General features: G+C 41.5%; 1 protein-coding gene across 4 annotated transcripts; it reads left to right on the forward strand.

The window, feature by feature from the left end:
* Positions 1 to 1,509: 1,509 nt before the first annotated feature.
* On the forward strand, positions 1,510 to 18,310 carry IL17RB (interleukin 17 receptor B). 4 transcript variants are annotated; one of them, XM_081898341.1, is made up of 11 exons: positions 1,510 to 1,664; positions 3,215 to 3,239; positions 6,212 to 6,337; positions 8,930 to 9,048; positions 10,452 to 10,578; positions 11,942 to 11,989; positions 12,876 to 13,027; positions 13,210 to 13,275; positions 14,002 to 14,086; positions 14,515 to 14,622; positions 16,628 to 18,310. In XM_081898341.1, exons 1-11 carry the CDS (start codon positions 1,593 to 1,595, stop codon positions 17,137 to 17,139), a joined length of 1,440 nt encoding a protein of 479 aa, XP_081754467.1. In that variant the 5' UTR covers positions 1,510 to 1,592; the 3' UTR covers positions 17,140 to 18,310. The 4 variants fall into 4 exon arrangements, with proteins under 4 accessions (XP_081754467.1, XP_081754466.1, XP_081754469.1 ...); XM_081898340.1 differs by lacking the exon at positions 1,510 to 1,664 and adding an exon at positions 1,896 to 2,084; XM_081898343.1 differs by lacking the exons at positions 1,510 to 1,664; positions 3,215 to 3,239 and adding an exon at positions 5,009 to 5,082.
* The last annotated feature ends 440 nt before the right edge of the window (positions 18,311 to 18,750 follow it).

The raw sequence follows: 18,750 nt of genomic DNA on the forward strand, positions 1-18,750 counted from the left end.
AGAAGCACAGGCTCCTCTGGGCACCTTGGCGGAGGAATCTGGTCACTGGCATGGCCCACTGCAGCAGCCCTGCAGGGGGCCCTCCCCATTGAGTTTCTGATCCATAGGAGCCAACTCCTAGGGGCCAAGGTAACATCAGCACTCCCACTAAAACAATTGAGTGGCCAGGGTCTCACAAAGTTGATGAGCATTGTCACTGAAATGTTGTGTGCGCTGTGTCATGTGCTCAATTATGTGGAGCACTGCTTATCTGCCCCTATTTTATGCAAGCTGGCACCCCTGTCCTGATCCATGGTCTCTCCTGGGTTTTGAGGTGCTTGTACAGCTCCTTGCCAAAGGGGGGGAGCACGGATACATCTCCTTACCAAGGGTGCAAACGATGAGCGGGTCTCTGATACAGCTCCTTGCAGAGGGTGCAAGGGAGCCAAGGTATGCTTCTGTCGCTATCCGTTGCCATGCCCTTGCCCTAACAGTTTAATATAGCCTTCAAAAACATTCCACTCGCGGAACATAATTCAACAACATTTTATAAGCTTTAATACTCCCCTCATGAAACATAACAGAGCAGCATTTTTCAAAAGGAACTTTATTGCAGGCTGCTGACTGGGGCGACAACTTGAATATATTATTGGGGGGGACGGACAGGTAAGCCCTGTGCCGCATAATCGATCACAAGAGGCATGCACACCACTTGAATGGCAATGACCAGTGCCGGATTTACGTATAAGCTAAACAAGCTATAACTTACAGCTCCACTCTCTTGCCTCCCCCCCAAAAAATTTACCTGGATGTACCTTTCCAAAATATAAGATAAAAAACAAATGAAATGAAACCTACATACAGCAACAGTGTTTTGTGTTGTGTACGCTCCTATTATGTAAGTATGCCCGCTAGCCTGTTCCCTAAAGTATCACTGGTTTGCTCATTTCTATATATAGGGTGCGCACATTCTGCATGGACTGGTTGTAACAATTACTTTGATAAAATATATATTTTGTTATGTGCAAATGGCTTTAGATACCTATTAGAGCCATAAATTACCACACAGCATATAAAAACAGCGACAATTTGTTGTTGACAAAGGACAGCAGGACATGTAAAGAGCCCCATTACCTTCAGTAGCTTAGGGCCTCATCAAACCTAAATCCGGCCCTGGCAATGGCCATCAACTGGGGGGAGGGGCGGCCCCCTCAAATATTTTATTGGAGCGAAGGGACCCCTGGGCACCTTGGAGTTGCTGACCAATGACTGCAGATAGACACTTAAAAAGAGAGAAAGAAAAACTGGCTCTTTGCTGCTCGCCTCTCAAAGACCGAGCAACTGCAACAAACAAGCTTGCACGTGGAAATAATCTCGGTCGCTTGGTTTTCATGAACTCGGGGCCTCGAGCCCTGCAGGAAGGCGGGAGAGAGGGCTGGTACCGAAGGCGCTGAAGTCCTGGCTACAGGCTGCCTTGAAGCAACTAGTTGCCGGCTGACCGGAGGCCGGTGAGGGGCGGGGGCGAGGGGAGGCAAGTTATAAATGGCGGGAAGGCGGCCAGGAAGGAAAGCCAGCAAGCGAACAAGGAGGCGGAGGCGCAGACGCGAAAGAGCATGAACGCGGCTGTGTGGCTGCTGCTGAGCGCGGGGCTGAACTGTGGCAGTTCTGAGGGAGAAGCTCGGCAGGTAAGCGGGGCTTCAAAGCCCCTTTATTCTTTCTCCGCCGTGCGCTGCGGGTTGCAGCTGCCGCCCTCCCCGCGTGAGGCATCTCGGGGAAGCCTGCAGCGCAGCCCCTGTCGGGTTTCTGCCTGTAACACTAATGTTAAGGTAAAAAGGTAAAGGACCCCTGGACGGCTAAGTCCAGTCAAAGGTGACTGTGGGGCGCGGCGCTCACAGTGGTCCCTTTTTCTCTGGGATGCCAGTAGGACCATCATGCGAAGATGCTTTCAGACCAGAGTCAGACTACCGGTCCAACTCGCATTGCTTGCAGCGGGAAGGGCGCTTGGGGTTTCTTTCAGTCCAGAGTTTTTACCGGCCGACCTGGCGGGAACTAAACCTGGGACCTCATCTTCTGCACTCCAACATCTTCAATACAGACACGGGGATGTGTGTAAACAAACTCATATCGCTGTGCATTTTTGTGCCCTGCAGTTTTGTGCTGCTGCCTCACTCCGATACCGATTGTTTTTGTGGTTTTTATTTAAAGGTTTCAATTCTACCTTTATCTTCAAATGTTTTATCTTTGTAATCCATCCACTATTTGATGATGGACAGACTGTAAATGCAAGGAATAAATTAAACCATTTCTCTTAAAAATAATAATTAGGCGTGAAATATACGGCTGAAATGTTTTAAGTAGCTGGATAGTCAACTAAAAGTTTAATTGGTTAGGTTAGAGTATCGGATTTCTTTTAAAAATGGTAATACAAGCTCAGCAATCCCTGCATTTAAACTCTGTAGGAAGGTCAATGTGGAGGTGAGTGCCACTCTGTATGTCAACAAAAGCATAGAGTCCAGCTAGCTAGAAATCCCAAAAGTGGCATATTTCTTCCCAGAATCGTTGTGGCTAGTGATACTGGGCCCCAAAAGTAGTTTAGTATTGGGAGATCTTGTGGTGAAGAATGAATGCTGAGCCTGTGTCAGTACTTATTTTCAAAATCCTTGGATTTATTAATTCCTACTTTACCCCTGAAGTGCACTTTTCCATTGTCTCCCAGGGTAGACTGATGCCAACACACTTTGGTTGTGATCATTGTTTGCTAAATACATGTTTTTTTTATCCCAGTAGTGAGGGCTTTGTAGGAGGGGTGATTGTTAGCTGCATAAAATTCACATTTCCATGTGAAATTCATGCATCTATACAACTGGAATTTTATTTTACTAGGACTAAGTGGCATTTTGGGGTTTTTTTGCTTTACTTCTCAGTGACTGCTTCCAGACTTTGGAACTCCCTCCCTGTAGATGTTAGACTGGCTCCCTCCTTGTTCTTTTTCTGGCTGCTGAAGATTTCTTGTTCTGACAGATTTATGGGAACTGACTGTTTTTAATGAAATGGGTGGTGCCGTGCTGTTTTAATTATATCAGTTTATTTTTTAATTGTTTCCTCCTATGTTTTTAACTGCTCTTATTTTTATCTGTAAACCGTGGCAGGGAATAATAATAATAATAATAATAATAATAATAATAATAATAATAAATCTTACTTTCTTTTAATCCTTACTTTCTTTTTATTACAGTCCATTGAGTGTTACGAAGAAAATGGTATGTATAAATAAAACATGTATTTTAAGATTTTATCAATGCAGTCCTATTGTATGTTGGATATTGCTGCAAGATTTAACCTATAGATCAATTGGTTATGGCCAGTTTTGATCAATTGATATCAAAATTGCAAGTTAAGAATGTACTTCAGATTCTTTTTAAAGACTTTTTTATTTCCACAACAAATATTGAAAAACAAAATATATCTTTTCAGCAATGAGTGGTAACTTATATGTATTAGATTATGGCTGAGTTTTTCCTTTAGTGTCTCAAAAATAATCTTTAGTTTTAATTGTGATTAAAGGGCAGGTGATTCCTGAGTCACTGTGGTGTAATAGATGGAGTGCTGGACCCTAATTTATCTGATTATCCGTTAGGGACTGGGGGGCGGGGATAATGAATGGGGTGAAGGGGAGCACTGTTAGGGTCTGTAATTATATCCAAGCACATAAACTTAACATTTGAAATAAATGTATCAGAATTGGATCATGTGTACAGTTTAGGGGTTCTTGTTTTTTTATGTAAAGAGATCATTCAAATCCTGGGAAAGCATTCAGATAGAGGAAGTTCAGTCCCTACCCTAGTCAACAGTTGGCAAGGATTCAGGCCCTGCTTCTGGTGGCAATGGATGTTAGAATGGCGATTGGAAAATGTGTTGCTGTTAACCAGACTCAGTGAAACTTCTTCAGCAATGCTGCATCCCTATGGAAGATTTTCAGCATTTATACTGACTTAAAGAAGCTGAGAGTTTTCTAAAAACCTAGAGGAGAAACTAATAGGGGCCTTTTGGCAGAGTTACATTTTATGTGTTAGGCATAAGCCATTTCCTACCCAACCACCTCAGTTGTCTGGCACACACAACTCTCGGAGAACAACTTATCAGAAGCAATTATGCAGTATTTCCATTCAACCTGGTCTTGGTTTGTGCTGTTTCTTGGAATGAATGAAGTGGCATTTCATCCCTGGTTGTTCCCAAACAGAATAATTACGCTTTAGTGTTCTTTTCCACCACTGTGTAGAATTTTATGCTCTGAAAGAATTTGCCTTCTGTTTGCTAATGTGAATGCTTTAATAAATATATCAATGGGAGGTTTAGAAGAACTCCTTGACACATGCAATTAAAAAGTAAAGTTCTGCATCAAAGCAGAGCTGGGCAAAATTACAAAAATATATAAATAGCTTAATTTAATTAAAATCTTACTAATTAAAGTTAAATTTAATTAATGGTCATATTGTGAAGCATTTCTTACTTTCTTTTTTACTGTGTTGTCATACAGCCAGAGGGCACTTGTGGAAAGGGTTAAGGGCCACTAACACTGATTGATATCATTTGTAGTAAATAATGTCATTGTAGAGTTGGAAAGTATCCCAAGGGTCATTTAGTCCAAGCCCCTGCAGTGCAGGAATCAAAGCTAAAGAAACCCAGACAGATGGCCACCTAGCATCCATTGAAAGAGACAATCATAGCATTTAACAATTACAGATAGGTAGCCGTGTTGGTCTGCCATAGTCAAAACAAAAAAAATTCCTTCCAGTAGCACCTTAAAGACCAACTAAGTTAGTTCTTGGTATGAGCTTTCGTGTGCATGCACACTTCTTCAGATACCAGGTATCTGAAGAAGTGTGCATGCACACGAAAGCTCATACCAAGAACTAACTTAGTTGGTCTTTAAGGTGCTATTGGAAGGATTTTTTTTAGCATTTAACAATGTTATCCATTGAATTGGTGTGGGATATAAAGCTGCCAGTCAAGTCCAACATTCTGAGAGGACTAACTGCCTCTATATGGCAGGCAGTTTTGTCAGTTGGTTGGTCGGTTGGTTGCTGCTAGGAGTGTTAACTGGTAACTGCTCGGATGCAGTCTTCTCATGACTCACTATTATCTAGTACAGTGGTACCTCAGGTTACAGACGCTTCAGGTTACAGTCTCCGCTAACCTAGAAATAGTACCAAGGGTTAAGAACTTTGCTTCAGGGTGAGAACAGAAATTGCACGACGGCGGCGCGGCAGCAGCAGGAGGCCCCATTAGCTAAAGTGGTAGCTTTAAGAACAGTTAAGAACAGTTTCAGGTTAAGAACGGACCTCTAGAACGAATTAAGTTCTTAACCCGAGGTACCACTGTATATAGTTTATCTGTTATGTAACCTAAGCCTGCCTTCATGAACAACTCTGTAAACCTGAATGAATCTGATAGTAAAGTAGTTTGTGTTAGTATGATTCAGATTCATGTGTGTTTTCTTTAAGAGGGACAGAAAGGGATTATCAACCAGGAAGGTATAATTATTGATAGGACTCAAGCGAGTTAGCAACCCGCTTGTCGCTGCATAAACTCAAACAGGGGATGCTAAATTATATATATGTTCCCGCAATTGGAAGGCACTACACATAGATGGTTGTGGAGTAGTAATGATGGAGTTCTTGCTATCCTCAGTTTCGTATTATTCACTCCAGTTCATTATGTCATGGTTTAAAATTCCAGAATTTAACTAGAAAGCCTGCTCTGGAAGCCAGTGAGCCCACCAATTTCTGTGTCATAGTCAGCAGGAAAGCAGTGAAAACAGCTGAACAGTGCAGTGATTTGGCACTTTATATATTCATATTGTTTCATCCACTGCTTTCTTTTAAAATTATTCCTGCCACTTATTCCTAGGTTTGTGTGGGGGGGTAAATCCATAAGAAAAGGTAGTAGCCAGCAGAATATGTGCACTCCCGTGCCACTGGGACAAGTTGCTTTTGTTTTGCTTATACACCTGAATTTTACCCCCAATGGCCATTAGCTGGAAAATAATTTCATGATATTCCATGTTTTGATGTTATGTCTTTTTCTGGGTCCTGGGCAGTACTATGAATCCTGAATGCTAAGTGATACTAACTATTAAAGATTCTGGACAACTGTCGGGATATAGCAGTGTTTATTTTAAAATAGGTAATCCTTTAGGTTGCACTGATCTCTGATTCTTTGTCTTTCCAAGGGCCTTCTATTGAGCTGCTGAAGGAGCATGAATTTGTACCATCAGATATTTCTGGCCTCGATGCAAAGATCATTGAGAGGCGGGGAAAGTGCAACTTTAATATAACCTGGAGCCTTGGTGTAGACGGTATGTCTCGTAGTTAGTGCAACAGACTGATTATGAAACTCATACTTTATAAACTCTTATTCATTTATAAAATTGGATAGAGGCCGTCTTTTTTATTCTTCTTGTTGTTTAGTCGTGTCCGACTTTTCATGACCCCATGGACCAGAGCACGCCAGGCACTCCTGTCTTCCACTGCCTCCTGGAGTTTGGTCAAACTCATGCTGGTAGCTTCAAGAACACTGTCCAACCATCTCATCCTCTGTCGTCCCCTTCTCCTTGTGCCCTCAATCTTTCCCAACACCAGGGTCTTTTCCAGGGAATCTTCTCTTCTCATGAGGTAGCCAAAGTATCGGAGCCTCAGCTTCAGGATTTGTCCTTCCAGTGAGCACTCAGAGCTGATTTCCTGTAGAATGAATAGTGTAGCCCACACCAAATCTTGCACTCAAGTTTGAAGTGTAACATATGTTTACATACATCAAGAGTACCAGTCCATCCTGCTTTGATTTGGCCCTTTCAGCCCTGACTTCTGCTAGCAATAGAACCAGGGGCTCCAGTTCAGTTTGGTGGGGAGGAGGAATATTCAGAGTAAGGTTGTTTCCACTTACATAAATGCAATGCAACAAAAGAAAATATGCAGTGTGCTTTAAGAGCCTCTGCGGTTGGTGCTTTCTTTGCATTCCTTTCAGGTGGGACTTTCCCCACCTGAAGATAATGGGGATTGAGCCCAGGACCTTGTGATGCAAGAGAGGTGCTGTACCACTGAGCCACAGCCTTTCTCCTAAAATAGGGAGTACGGTCAAACCTCAGTTGTTGAACGTAATCCATTCCGGAAGCCTGTTTGGCTTCCGAAATGTTCGACAATCGAGGCACAGCTTCTGATTACTTGCAGGAGTTTTCTGCACTCAAGCAGAAGCTGCGTCTGAAAAAAGTTCGAAAACTGGAGCATATACTGGGTTTTCGGTGTTTGGGAGCCAAAGCGTTCCAAAACGGAGGCATTTAGGATCCGAGGTTTGACTGTAACATGTATGCCTGGTGTGTATATCTAAGTTCACTTAATTATTTAACTGTAAACCTGTGTGGGGAAACCCAGTAAAACTGATCAGATATGTGAGAAATAATCACACGTACAGTACGAGAAAGAGAAGGATTGATCACAACAAGGTCACTTTCCCCTAGCCTTGTTTTGCATAATACTGATTTGATTATTTATCTTAGATTAATACTTTGGTGTGGGTGGGTGTTGAAATCTTAAACTCACACCCCAGTTCCTTATTTCCCTGCTCTCTTCCTCCTCAGTTCCCTGGCATCCAGCCGATAAGCACATACAAAAATACTTTTATGTCCTTTGTGAACACACAACTGGCACACACATGTTTACCACCATTTAAAGCATGCAGATACACGTGGTAGAAACTGGAACAAAACATAATGGTGGGCAGAGATGTCACTCTGTGAAGCAGCTTTGTGTGAATTTGGAGAGGCACTCACTGCATATTTACTTGGAGCAGGGGTTGGGATGTTGGCTGAACCATAACTCCCATCATCCTTGACTATTGCCCATGCTGGGCTGAAACTGGTGATAGTTGGGAGGCAAACAATATCTAAAGAGCCAGTGCCCCACCCCTGATTTAGGACATTAATATATACTTGTTTGCTTTAACCAGAATTTGCACAATGGTTCCTGAGATTAAGAAGGAGGTTTTTGTCTGTTTGGAGACAACTGGGTGCCACTTTGAATCAAGACAGCAGACTGAATCTTTCAAAACTGCAGTGATTTTATTTTTTATAAATTTTATTTTCAATGCAAAATTACAACAAAAATTACAAACATTGATTCCAAAATAAAACTATACAAACAAGAAACAAAAACAGAACACAAAAGAAAGAAATAAAAAACAAAAAAGCATAAATAAAACCGTATCTTCATTCTAATCTAGTCATTACATACATATACACATATTGACTTCCTTCCTTTGTTCTAAGACCTCAAAAATTTTACTTTTTCTAAATTGTTGTATCTAATGTAGATTACTTCTATCTTTATACTTTTTACACCAAATTTCTTTTTCTTTAACCCTGCAAAGCATCATTCATTACATACTGATATGCTTACCCCAGAACAATGTTTTTTCATATACTCTTTAGCACATCCCCTTTCTTTTAATAATTTCTGGTCCGATTGTCCCCTTATGAATGCTTGCCAGATTTATACATTCACAAAATTTAATTTGCCATTCTTTCATTGATGGAATTTTTCTCCCTTTCCAATGTTTTGCTATAAGCATCCTGGCAGCTGTCGTTGCATAAAGGAATACTTTCCTTTGATTGTCAGGAATATCATTTGTGATTATACCTAAAAGGAATGCCTCCGGTTTTTTACTGAAATATATTTTAAACATCTTTTTGATTTCTTCATATATTTCATTCCAAAATTGTTTAATAGGTCGGCATTCCCACTGCAGTGATTTTAATTGCTGATTTCAAAACCTCAGATTTTTTTTGGGGGGGGGGTGTATTAGAATTCCAGAGCAATGGCTAGTAAACAGCTAGTATTTCTATAACACTTCGAACACAAATAAGATAATGCGAGTTTTTTGTTTGTTCTCTTTCCAGGCAGCATTATATTCCTGAAAGCCTCCAAGATATGTTTGCAGAAGGAAGGAAGTCGAAGCTGTATTAGATGTGATTACACAGAAAGGTTTCAAAACCAAACCATGCTCAGTGGTGAAAAAGTAAGAAAATGATTTTGTATTGTGCTGCTGTGGGGCAATGGGGAAGAATGTGAATTCATTTTAATTTATCTAAGGATTTACAGCCAGAAAGCTAGATAAGAGCCCGCAAACCGATATGGTTATGGAACAGGCAGAGAATCAAACACTGCAAACTTTTACAAGATTGCAGGAATGAAAGAAGCTTGAAGGCTATTGCAGCACAACTCCCTGTACTGAAACACAGAATCTTAACACATTTTAGCAAATCTGTCCATATGGTTCAGATAGCTATCCTCTAAGAGCACATACAGGCATGATGGTTGACATATAATGTTAGCCATACTCCTGGTACTCTCATTTAAATCAATGGACTTAAGCCTTCTGTGAGTATGGCTTAGTTCATGGGTAGGCAAACAAAGGCTGGGGGCTGGATGGGGCCCAGTCGCCTTCTCAATCCAGCCTGCGGACGGTTCAGAAATCAGCGTGTTTTTACATGAGTAGAATGTGTCCTTTTATTTAAAATGCATCTCTGGGTTATTTGTGGGGCATAGGAATGCATTCACCTTCCCCCCAAAATAGTCTGGCCCCCCACAAGTCTGAGGCACAGTGGACTGGCCCCCTGCTGAAAAAGGTTTGCTGACTCCTGACTTAGTTGGTTATCATCCATTTATCTGTTTGGTACTTAATTCAGCCAGACCCACACCCCAACAAAACACATGGCTGATGCTTCTGTGGCTTATATTTTAAATTTTTACTTTTGGTTTGTTAGTGTTGATGATCCACTGACTTACTGGTCTGATGGAACAACAACAACATACATGTCAAGGTTACTTTGTAGAGGCTAGCTTGGGATCTGACATTATTTTTATTTATTTATTTATTATTTATAAAAAAAGGGTGGAGTACAATAATCAGGGGGTTGTCCAAATATGTTATTGGACTATTGGATAGGATAGGTCACACTTTGGATTTTGTGATTTTGTTAAGCTGGAAGATTGTGTTTTGCTGTGGATGATTTTTCTTTGATTCCCATCCTCCTTGCAGCAGCTTTATCCCACTGTAGGAAGGAGGCAGGGAGGATAAGAATAGTATACCAATGAATACTGATGTATCCAAATATATTCCTGGGAACCCTTTGGAAGCTTCTGGTTGATATAGCTGGTGCTCCTGTTTGTTATATCCTGATCAGTCTGTGCTAAAGCGGTACAGCGTGGTGTGGGGACTCGCTTCCGTGGTGCCAGAAATTGCGTCTGCACAGACGCAGACGCTGGAAATTGCGGCTGCACGCACGATCCGGCCCAGTGAACCAGCCCAGGCAAGGTAAACCTTGCCGACCCCTGTTCTAGCATCTTCATTTTTTGTTCCTAAAAAAATATATGCTCAAATATGAATATATTATGATCTTCAAACTTGTCTTATTTCAGTGGCAATTCTACTATATTGGATTTCCAGTAGATGAAAAAAATGAATACCACATTGAAGTTTTCAACCTACCACCACCAAATCCAGGTCTTGATCCTCCTAAAAAACACATAAAACGATTTTCTCCAGGTAATTGAACAAATGTGATCTTAAATATTTTCACATGAAAATACCTGCTGTAAGTTTAGTTTGATGGGCTTTTCAGTCTATCTTCAAATTAAACAAACAGCTATTAAAAGGAGAACCATAAACTGTTTTCAGTTTATCCAAATCATAATATTTTCATTCATGAATATGATATATATGTGTGTATTGCGCGCGCACACCCCTTTGAAAAAGTAATGGATCCAGCTAAGTTTTCTCTGACACAGGAAGCTTTTCTGGCTCCAATGCAATGTGTAAATGCAACCAACATGGATGCATAATAAATACATGAATTATCCAATTAATGAGATCAGCCAAGGCATGCTGCTAATTAATTATCCATGTGATGGCAAACCCAGCTGTGTAATGTGTAAAACGAACCTTTCTCTGACATTTTAAAATATTTTGTTAACTAAAGTGAACCTAACCACTGAAAATATATTTATTTCAAGATTGGGAGACTGAAACATTTTAAAAGAGAAGGAAAATAGGAAACTGCCTTGTACCAAGCAGACAACTGGGCCATCTAGTGCCGTGCTCTCTATGTTAGCTGGCAGCAGCTCAGCAGTATCAAACAAGAGCCTTACCCAGCCCTGCTTAGAGATGCCAGGAGCTTGAATTGGTGCCTCTGCAAAGTAGGTGTTCTGCTACTTAGCTACAGTGCTTCCCCCTTATCACTACTACAATTACACAAAACCTTAAACAGAGTGATATGAGAATTCTTTTACTGACAAAGCTCATCGAGCTACAAAGCAATTGTAAGATACTTCTGCAGTATTTGTTAAAGCTACTGCAGTTGCTATGATAGGTAAAGGTAAAGGTACCCCTGACCATTAGGTCCAGTCATGGACGACACTGGGGTTGCATTCTCATCTTGCTCTATAGGCCAAAGGAGCTGGTGTTTGTCCACAGACAGCTTCCGGGTCATGTGGCCAGCGTGACTAAGCCGCTTCTGGCAAACCAGACCAGCGCACGGAAACACCGTTTACCTTCCCGCCAGAGTGGTACCTATTTATCTACTTGCACTTTGACGTGCTTTTGATCTGCTAGGTGGGCAGGAGCTGGGACCAAACAATGGGAGCTCACCCCGTCGCGGGGATTTGAACCGCCAACCTGATTGGCAAGCCCTAGGCTCTGTGGTTTAGACCACAGTGCCACTTGTGTCCCAGTTGCCATGATAGGATTCCTTAATATCTGTTTTCCAGGTGAACCAACAGTTTAGTATTTGACATTTAGGTTCCATTCTGAAAATATTTTGTGCAAATGAGATTCTTCAGTTAATATGCTGTATCTTGATATAAAAAGTTTGCCCAGTTTCTAATTATAAAAACTCTTTATTTAAATTCAGGTTGTAAAGACAGTGTGTTAAAATACTGTAAAACCTGCATAGAGAAAGGTAGGTGCAAACTATTCATTAGTGATGTTGAAAAGTATTTTCATTCCAAATAAAAAGAGGGTTTCAAATACAGTGGTACCTCTGGTTACGTACTTAATTCATTCCGGAGGTCCATTCTTAACCTGAAACTGTTCTTAACCTGAAGCACCACTTTAGCTAATGGGGCCTCGCGCTACTGCCGTGCCACAGCTGACACCACGCCACCGGAGCATGATTTCTGTTCTCATCCTGAAGCAAAGTTCTTAACCCGAGGTACTATTTCTGGGTTAGCGGAGTCTGTAACCTGAAGCATATGTAACCCGAGGTACCACTGTAATGGGTTGTATCTAATGAAGACATCTTGTTCAAGCAAAGGAAGAAAGAGCAATTTAACCTAGTAGTTACCAGAGCATCAATTACAGTAGTTAGGCTATCCCTGGGATACAATATGTAGAAAGCAGAATGCAGTAGTGGTGGGAGGAGCGGCTCAGGGCTATCTGATCATTATTCAAAACAGGTGCTTCCCACCTTTCCACCCCATTACCTTTGCAAGGTGGTTGGCAATCTGAAGTAAAGCACTTGAAACATCAGTGCTACAGTACATCAGTTCTTTAACTGAACATGTAGGATTTTTATATGTTTAGTGCTGATTGGGTATGGTGCCTTAGCAGCAATTGTGCGCCTGCTTTTTACGGCTGAGTGGCCATTATGTCATCTTTCAGATGCTGCGCTACCGCTTTCCTCATCCCTGATCATTGGCCATGATGGCTGGGCCTCATGGGAGTTGGGTGTCCAACAACATAGGAAGGCCACCACCATGTAGGATAACACTTCTTTAAGGACTACTGAAATTTCAATAGAAATTATTTTGGCATAAGATTTTATCAGACACTTCTCTATTTCACAGGAAGCTTATGGGTCCCAAATATAACAGTATGCCACAAGAAGTCAGAAGTGGTAGTGAACTTTACAGCAAGTCCCTTTTGTTCCAAATATGTAATCCGCCTTCATGAGCCTGATCCATCAGGTGACCTGTATGATCATATTGTGGTTACCAAGGTAGGTGAAGAGAGTAACAAGCATTAGTGCAAATTTACTGCTTTTAAGAAAAATAGTCAAGAATTTTACAAAGCAAAAAGAAGAAGAATCCAAAGGGCTCTGTACAAATATGTATTTGCTCTTTTGAAGCTGTACGTAATAATTAGGCATATAATTTTTATCTTGTTTTTTCTTTGGATTAGGGGAATGATACTCGAATTTCTGAAAAAATATTGTTGACTGATCAAAGCAACAGAACCTTTAAAGAGGTAAAATCTAACTTCAGCTTAAAAGGAAAAAACAAATCTATTGTGAGTTCTAGTCACTGTTTCTAATTATCGTTCTGCATGTGCTTTCTCATACTACTGCTTAAATCTAATAAAACATGTTTTCAGACCTTTTTCCATATTAAAGGGCTGACTGTACGTTATACGCAATACATGTTTGTTTAAAAGAGACCCAGTCCCATTTTTTTTTTAATTTTGAAACAATAATATGCTTTTGGAGAGGGGATTTAGGATTCAAACTACCTGTGGCATTTGTCATGCAATCCCCTGCTACTGGTGACAAAGAATCCTCCCCCCCCCCCCCACTAACAGCACAGTTCAGATGTTAGGATTACTGTGACCAGTATCATCTTTTACATTTGAAGTAAGTTACACTGAATATAATGTGATTGACTTCTGAGTAAACATGTACAGGATTATACTGTGCTAAGCCTTTTTGTGTCAAGTTTGAACAAGAAAACAAATATTTTAAGGAAATACTGGGTTGTACCCAAAGGTTCCCTCCCTTAGCTGGAGGAAGATTACTTTAGTCAGAGGGTCAGAGCCTTTGGATACAGTCCTTAGTTTCAGATTTGAATTTTATTTTATGTACTACAATAAGAAATTGGAGGGGCCAATCAGGGAAACAAGGTTGTTAAGAAAAATAAAAAGAATATTTTTGTGAGCACATAATTTAGCTGCATTGTGTGTTTATTTTAAATCTTCCAGCTAATTCCTCATTTTCCACTATGCGAAGGTCATTGCCCACGACATGCAGAGCATCAGGAGCTGTGTACTGAAGAACCTACAGATGGTTAGCTGAAACCTGCTGAATTTCACTTCAGTGTAGGCAACAGTAAGCTGGTGTAGTGGTTGGCCTTTATCAGAAGGACGAAAGAGGCAGAGGGGGAATATGAAGGAAAAATTGGAATAGATGAAGTGGAAGGAAGAGGGACTCGTTTTTTTAACCTTGGCCAAATCTCTTTTTTCCCCAGTGATCTTCCCCTCAAATGTATCTCTCATAGGGGAAATTATCTGTTTCTGCCTCTGTTAAGCCTTAGAACATTGCTTCCAGTTTACTTTCTAACTTTTCTTAGTGATGTCCAACTGAGTTACCTTTTTAAAGAGCTTTTGTGGGTGTAGAAAAGCCAATTTTAGCTTTTTTTATATACTAGGCCTTTGCTTTATATGCTTATTCACAACTGGCTTCTTATGCAACTGACAATTCTTTTTCTCTTCTAGTCTCAACAGATTTTGTAGGCAATTACATAATTATTTGTTGCCTACTTGCGTCCTTATTTCTGATAGTATGCATGGTTGCTGCTCTACTGCATTACAAGAGGAAGTATGGTAAGTTTTTGTCTTTCCTCAGAGAAAGCCATAAGGCTTTTTTTTTTTTTAAGAAACACTTTGGTTCCTTAGACTCAATCACTCTCACACATGCCAATTTTCCTACACTAAAATAATATGCACTTGTGCACTTTGTGTGAAGGATGGTATATGTGTTTTTGTTTTGCTGCGACTACAAGGGTTGCAAGCTGATGTAGTTCCGTAAGCAGTTTGAGGGAGAGACAAAGCTCTTGAGTGTAAATGAGATGACAAATATTCTTGCTTGAACAGAGCCTTTTCTTCTTCCTTGGCATCTTTTCTCAAGGGGAGGGTAGAAGAGAAAGCTGACTGAGGTTTTATGTGTTGACCTCTCCTTTGCCGTCATTCCCTTGTATCCAGTACAGAGGGAAATTGGAGATTAGAACATTTGGGAGAAGTGGTACTGTAGATTCCGGTGTATTAGGCGACTGGGTGTATTAGATGACCCCCAACTTTTCCTGTTAAAATATAGAGTTTGGGATATACTCGCTGTATAAGACTACCCCCGCCTACAGCCAACTAGCAGCAGCCTGAGGCGAGGCAAGGCGAGCCCCGATCGGCCATCCAGCAAAGCAGGGGGATGCGCTCACCGGCTGGTAGTTCTGGCAGTTATGGGGATGCCCAGCTCCCTGGAGCCCCAGCCGAAGCCACGCACCACCTAGCCGCGGGTAGGGGAGGCTGCAGTTGCTGCTGCTTCGGGATAGCTGCCTGCTATCCAATGTTCCCCATGGTGGCAGGGCGGGTGAGCGAGCGAGAGGGCAAAGCTTGGAACGGGGTGGGTGGGAAGAGTCACCACCGGTTCTTCTCTCGAACCTGCAGCTGCTGCCTGGCTGCATCCTGCGTAGCCATCGCCACCTGCCACAACCATACCTGGCGTATAAGGTGACCCCCGACTTTGGAGATTTTCTGGGGTTCACAAGTTGCCTTATACACCGGAATCTACGGTAACTCGACTTTCAGGCAGCAAGGCTCTCCAATTTCTAAATAAATTGTTTCACCAATAAAACTAGTTTACAACCAATGGCATAGAAAGGTGGAATATTAATTCCATGATATTCACCACAGTATTGCATTCATATTTGAATATCTACTTTGGATCATGTTAGCTTTAAAGTCTTTGAACAAGTTTTAGAACTAGGCATACACAACTTGTAACCCACTAAGTTAGATGTAAGTGATCATATGTGTATTGTAGCCTGGCAGGTATTTCACAACTAGTTTTTTCCAGTCCAGTGCTATTCAGGTAACAAAGCCATGTTTATTGAAGTAGCAAAGTACCGTAAGCTTCATTGTGACTTACTCTTTAATATGAGAGTATGGTTAGGATTTAACCGTAGGGCAACGGAACTCAATTCGGAGTTGATATGCATAGGCAGTGGCAGAGCTTCATGCTCCGGCACCGGGGGGCGGAGAGCAGGCAGGGGCGGGGCTGGCATGCATCCCATGGGCGTGGCACGCTGCCCGTAGGGGCGTGGTATGCAGGGGGGGAGGTGCGATGGCACCCCACTGGGATCGCGCTGCTGGGGGCGTGCGCTCCCCCCTCCTCCTGTGTGCATAGGACTGAAATACATGTCTGGCACTTGTTGGCAAATACTGTAGCAAATATTTGGGAGGCTCAGGGAAGAAACATTTCTGATTAGGATTGGGAAAATAATGAATTCCCAAATTTATGGAATATATATAGTTTGAGGCATGGCAGACAGTAATGTGTTATCAACTACTGGCTTCCAATTTTCTCTACAAAAACAGGAGCAGGTCGGGTATTAACAAACAAACCTTTTCCCTCCTGGTATTAATAGTTATGTATTTGGTGTAGTTTCTATATGTTTAGTATTTTGTACATATTAGACAAGTGTATTTTAAAACAAATCTTTCTGCTTTGTAAGTTCAAGAAAACAAATGCTATTTTTAAAGGCACTTAACAATGAACTTTGCTTGCTCCAAAAGGTGGCATTTAACAGTTTGTGGGTTTTACTTTTGTTAACAGGTGCAGGTAGAAACTGGGCTCTTTCTCCACTAATGCAACACATACCGGCTACAATCCTTGTTGTATATTCCCAAGAAGTATGTTTTCAGCATACTGTCCTTGCTTTTGCTGAATTTCTACATGAATGCTGTCATAGTAATGTCATTATAGATGCATGGCAAAAACTGAGAATTGCTGAAATGGGACCAGTGCAGTGGCTTGCAACTCAGAAAGAAATTGCTGATAAAATTATTTTTCTCAGTCCAAACAATGCAAATCCTGCATGTGATTCGACTTGCAGAACAACTGTAGACAGCCACAGTGGGAACTCTGAATGTATGTTCAAGTTTGCATTTAACCTTTTTTGCAGTGACTGGAAAAACCAGTCTTCTCTCCATAAATACATGGTGGTTTCTTTCAGTGAAAAGAATCCAACGAACAGTCTCCCAAGTCCTTTGAATATTTGTCCAAAGTATGTCCTAATGAAGGATATTGATTCCTTTTGTAGAGACCTTTCAGAGCACAAAGTATAGTGAAGGTACAAGGTTAGTGTCAGATCTATCTTGATTTTAATAATTGCATTCTGCTTTTCCAATGATATAGAGCTCAAAGCAGCACACAATAACTAGCATAAAGAATAACATTACAATTACTATAATCAGTGCTTTTCTTCTAGGAAAAAAAAGTTGCCGGCACTGCATACCTTTGAGCCTGAAAAAAGCACTGACTATAATCATCTCATGTAGTTCAGACGGTGCAGAAGACTCCAATGGTCGTCAAGGCTACATCCTAAAGCCCAGTAGGATCCCTGTTGGGCATTTTATAAAATTTATTGACCTTGGAAACACTCCCCTGTTTGCCCCCTCAGGGCTTTGGAGTCAAAGATGCAGCTCTCGGTTCTTTCCAAATCTACCTGCTTCATGCTGGGAGCATGGGGAGAAGGGAGCAGGGAAGTCCCCAGCCCTCAGGACTTCATCTCTTTCTAAGGGGGAAGGTGCCAAACATCCTCTGCAGAAGCTCTCCTGGAACCCTTTAGTACCCCCACTTCTAGAGCTCATCCTATTTTGCTTCTGAAGCATATGTGTCCAAATGTTCCACAGAATAAAATTCTGAAACTTTTAATTTCCTCACCACCTAGCTGAGCTTGCTCCTGCTTCTGGGAGACAGGGAGGGAGTGTGACATAAGTTGCAAGGAAAATCCCTCAAACTTTATTAACTGTTAACCAAAGAAGAGACCATTTGAGATTCCACATAATCACAACCTGACACACACGAGACTCATGGTTTCAACCCATTCTGCAATGTTTATACAATACGGCAATCAGTGACCTACTACTGGACCTTTGGCCTTGAGACGAGATGACAAGAAAAGAGATTCACTATGACTGTTAGTAGATTGTTGCATCACTCCTAGGTGATTTTATCAATTGGGAAACTGAAGTCCTGTCCGTTTCTGTCTCTTGTTCTGGACATTAGTCACCCTGGTACTGTTGGGAATTCCATTCCACCCTTGCTGCAGATATAGGGGATTATTATATGTCACATGTCTGTTTACATTCCAGCACAGATTGCTGGAGTCCCATGAGTGGAACATCCACTCTGTATTGCTTTTGTTTTTCTCTCTCCGAGAAGAACGACAAGGAGAGAGGCCATGTTTTTCTTTGTCCTGATTTATGTATAATAAATGCATAGTATAGTACAGTATCCACGCCTCGAGCCTGATCTGTTGTGTGTTTACACTGCTGAGCAAATGTGTGCTCCTGCTAAATAGCTTGAGTCGCAGATGCAAGTTGGAGGATGACTGATGGGTCTCCACAGTGGCAAGTCTGAGAAGGGAGACGCTCTGGCTGGAGCCTGTCCAGCTGGGTTTTCACCCCACGGTTCTGACAGGTACCTCTCATCTGGGGACTCAACAGTGCCTGCTCAATAACCTTTAGAAGCCTCTGGCTGTATGAACACATGCTATTTTTTATCAGCTTTGCTGTCACCTTTCCTCAGTCATCCCATTTTAAAGTGGAGGAAGATAAGTCAACAGGGGCAAGAAAGAAGTGAGCAAATGATGAGTAGGGGAAGAATTAAGTTCTGAGAGAAAATGCTGAAGAGGAATAGCTGAAAAATTGGTCTGATCCTGGAGGAGGCAAGAA

This window comes from Podarcis melisellensis (genome assembly GCF_964234715.1).
Source record: "Podarcis melisellensis genome assembly, chromosome: 2".
NCBI lineage: Eukaryota > Metazoa > Chordata > Lepidosauria > Squamata > Lacertidae > Podarcis > Podarcis melisellensis.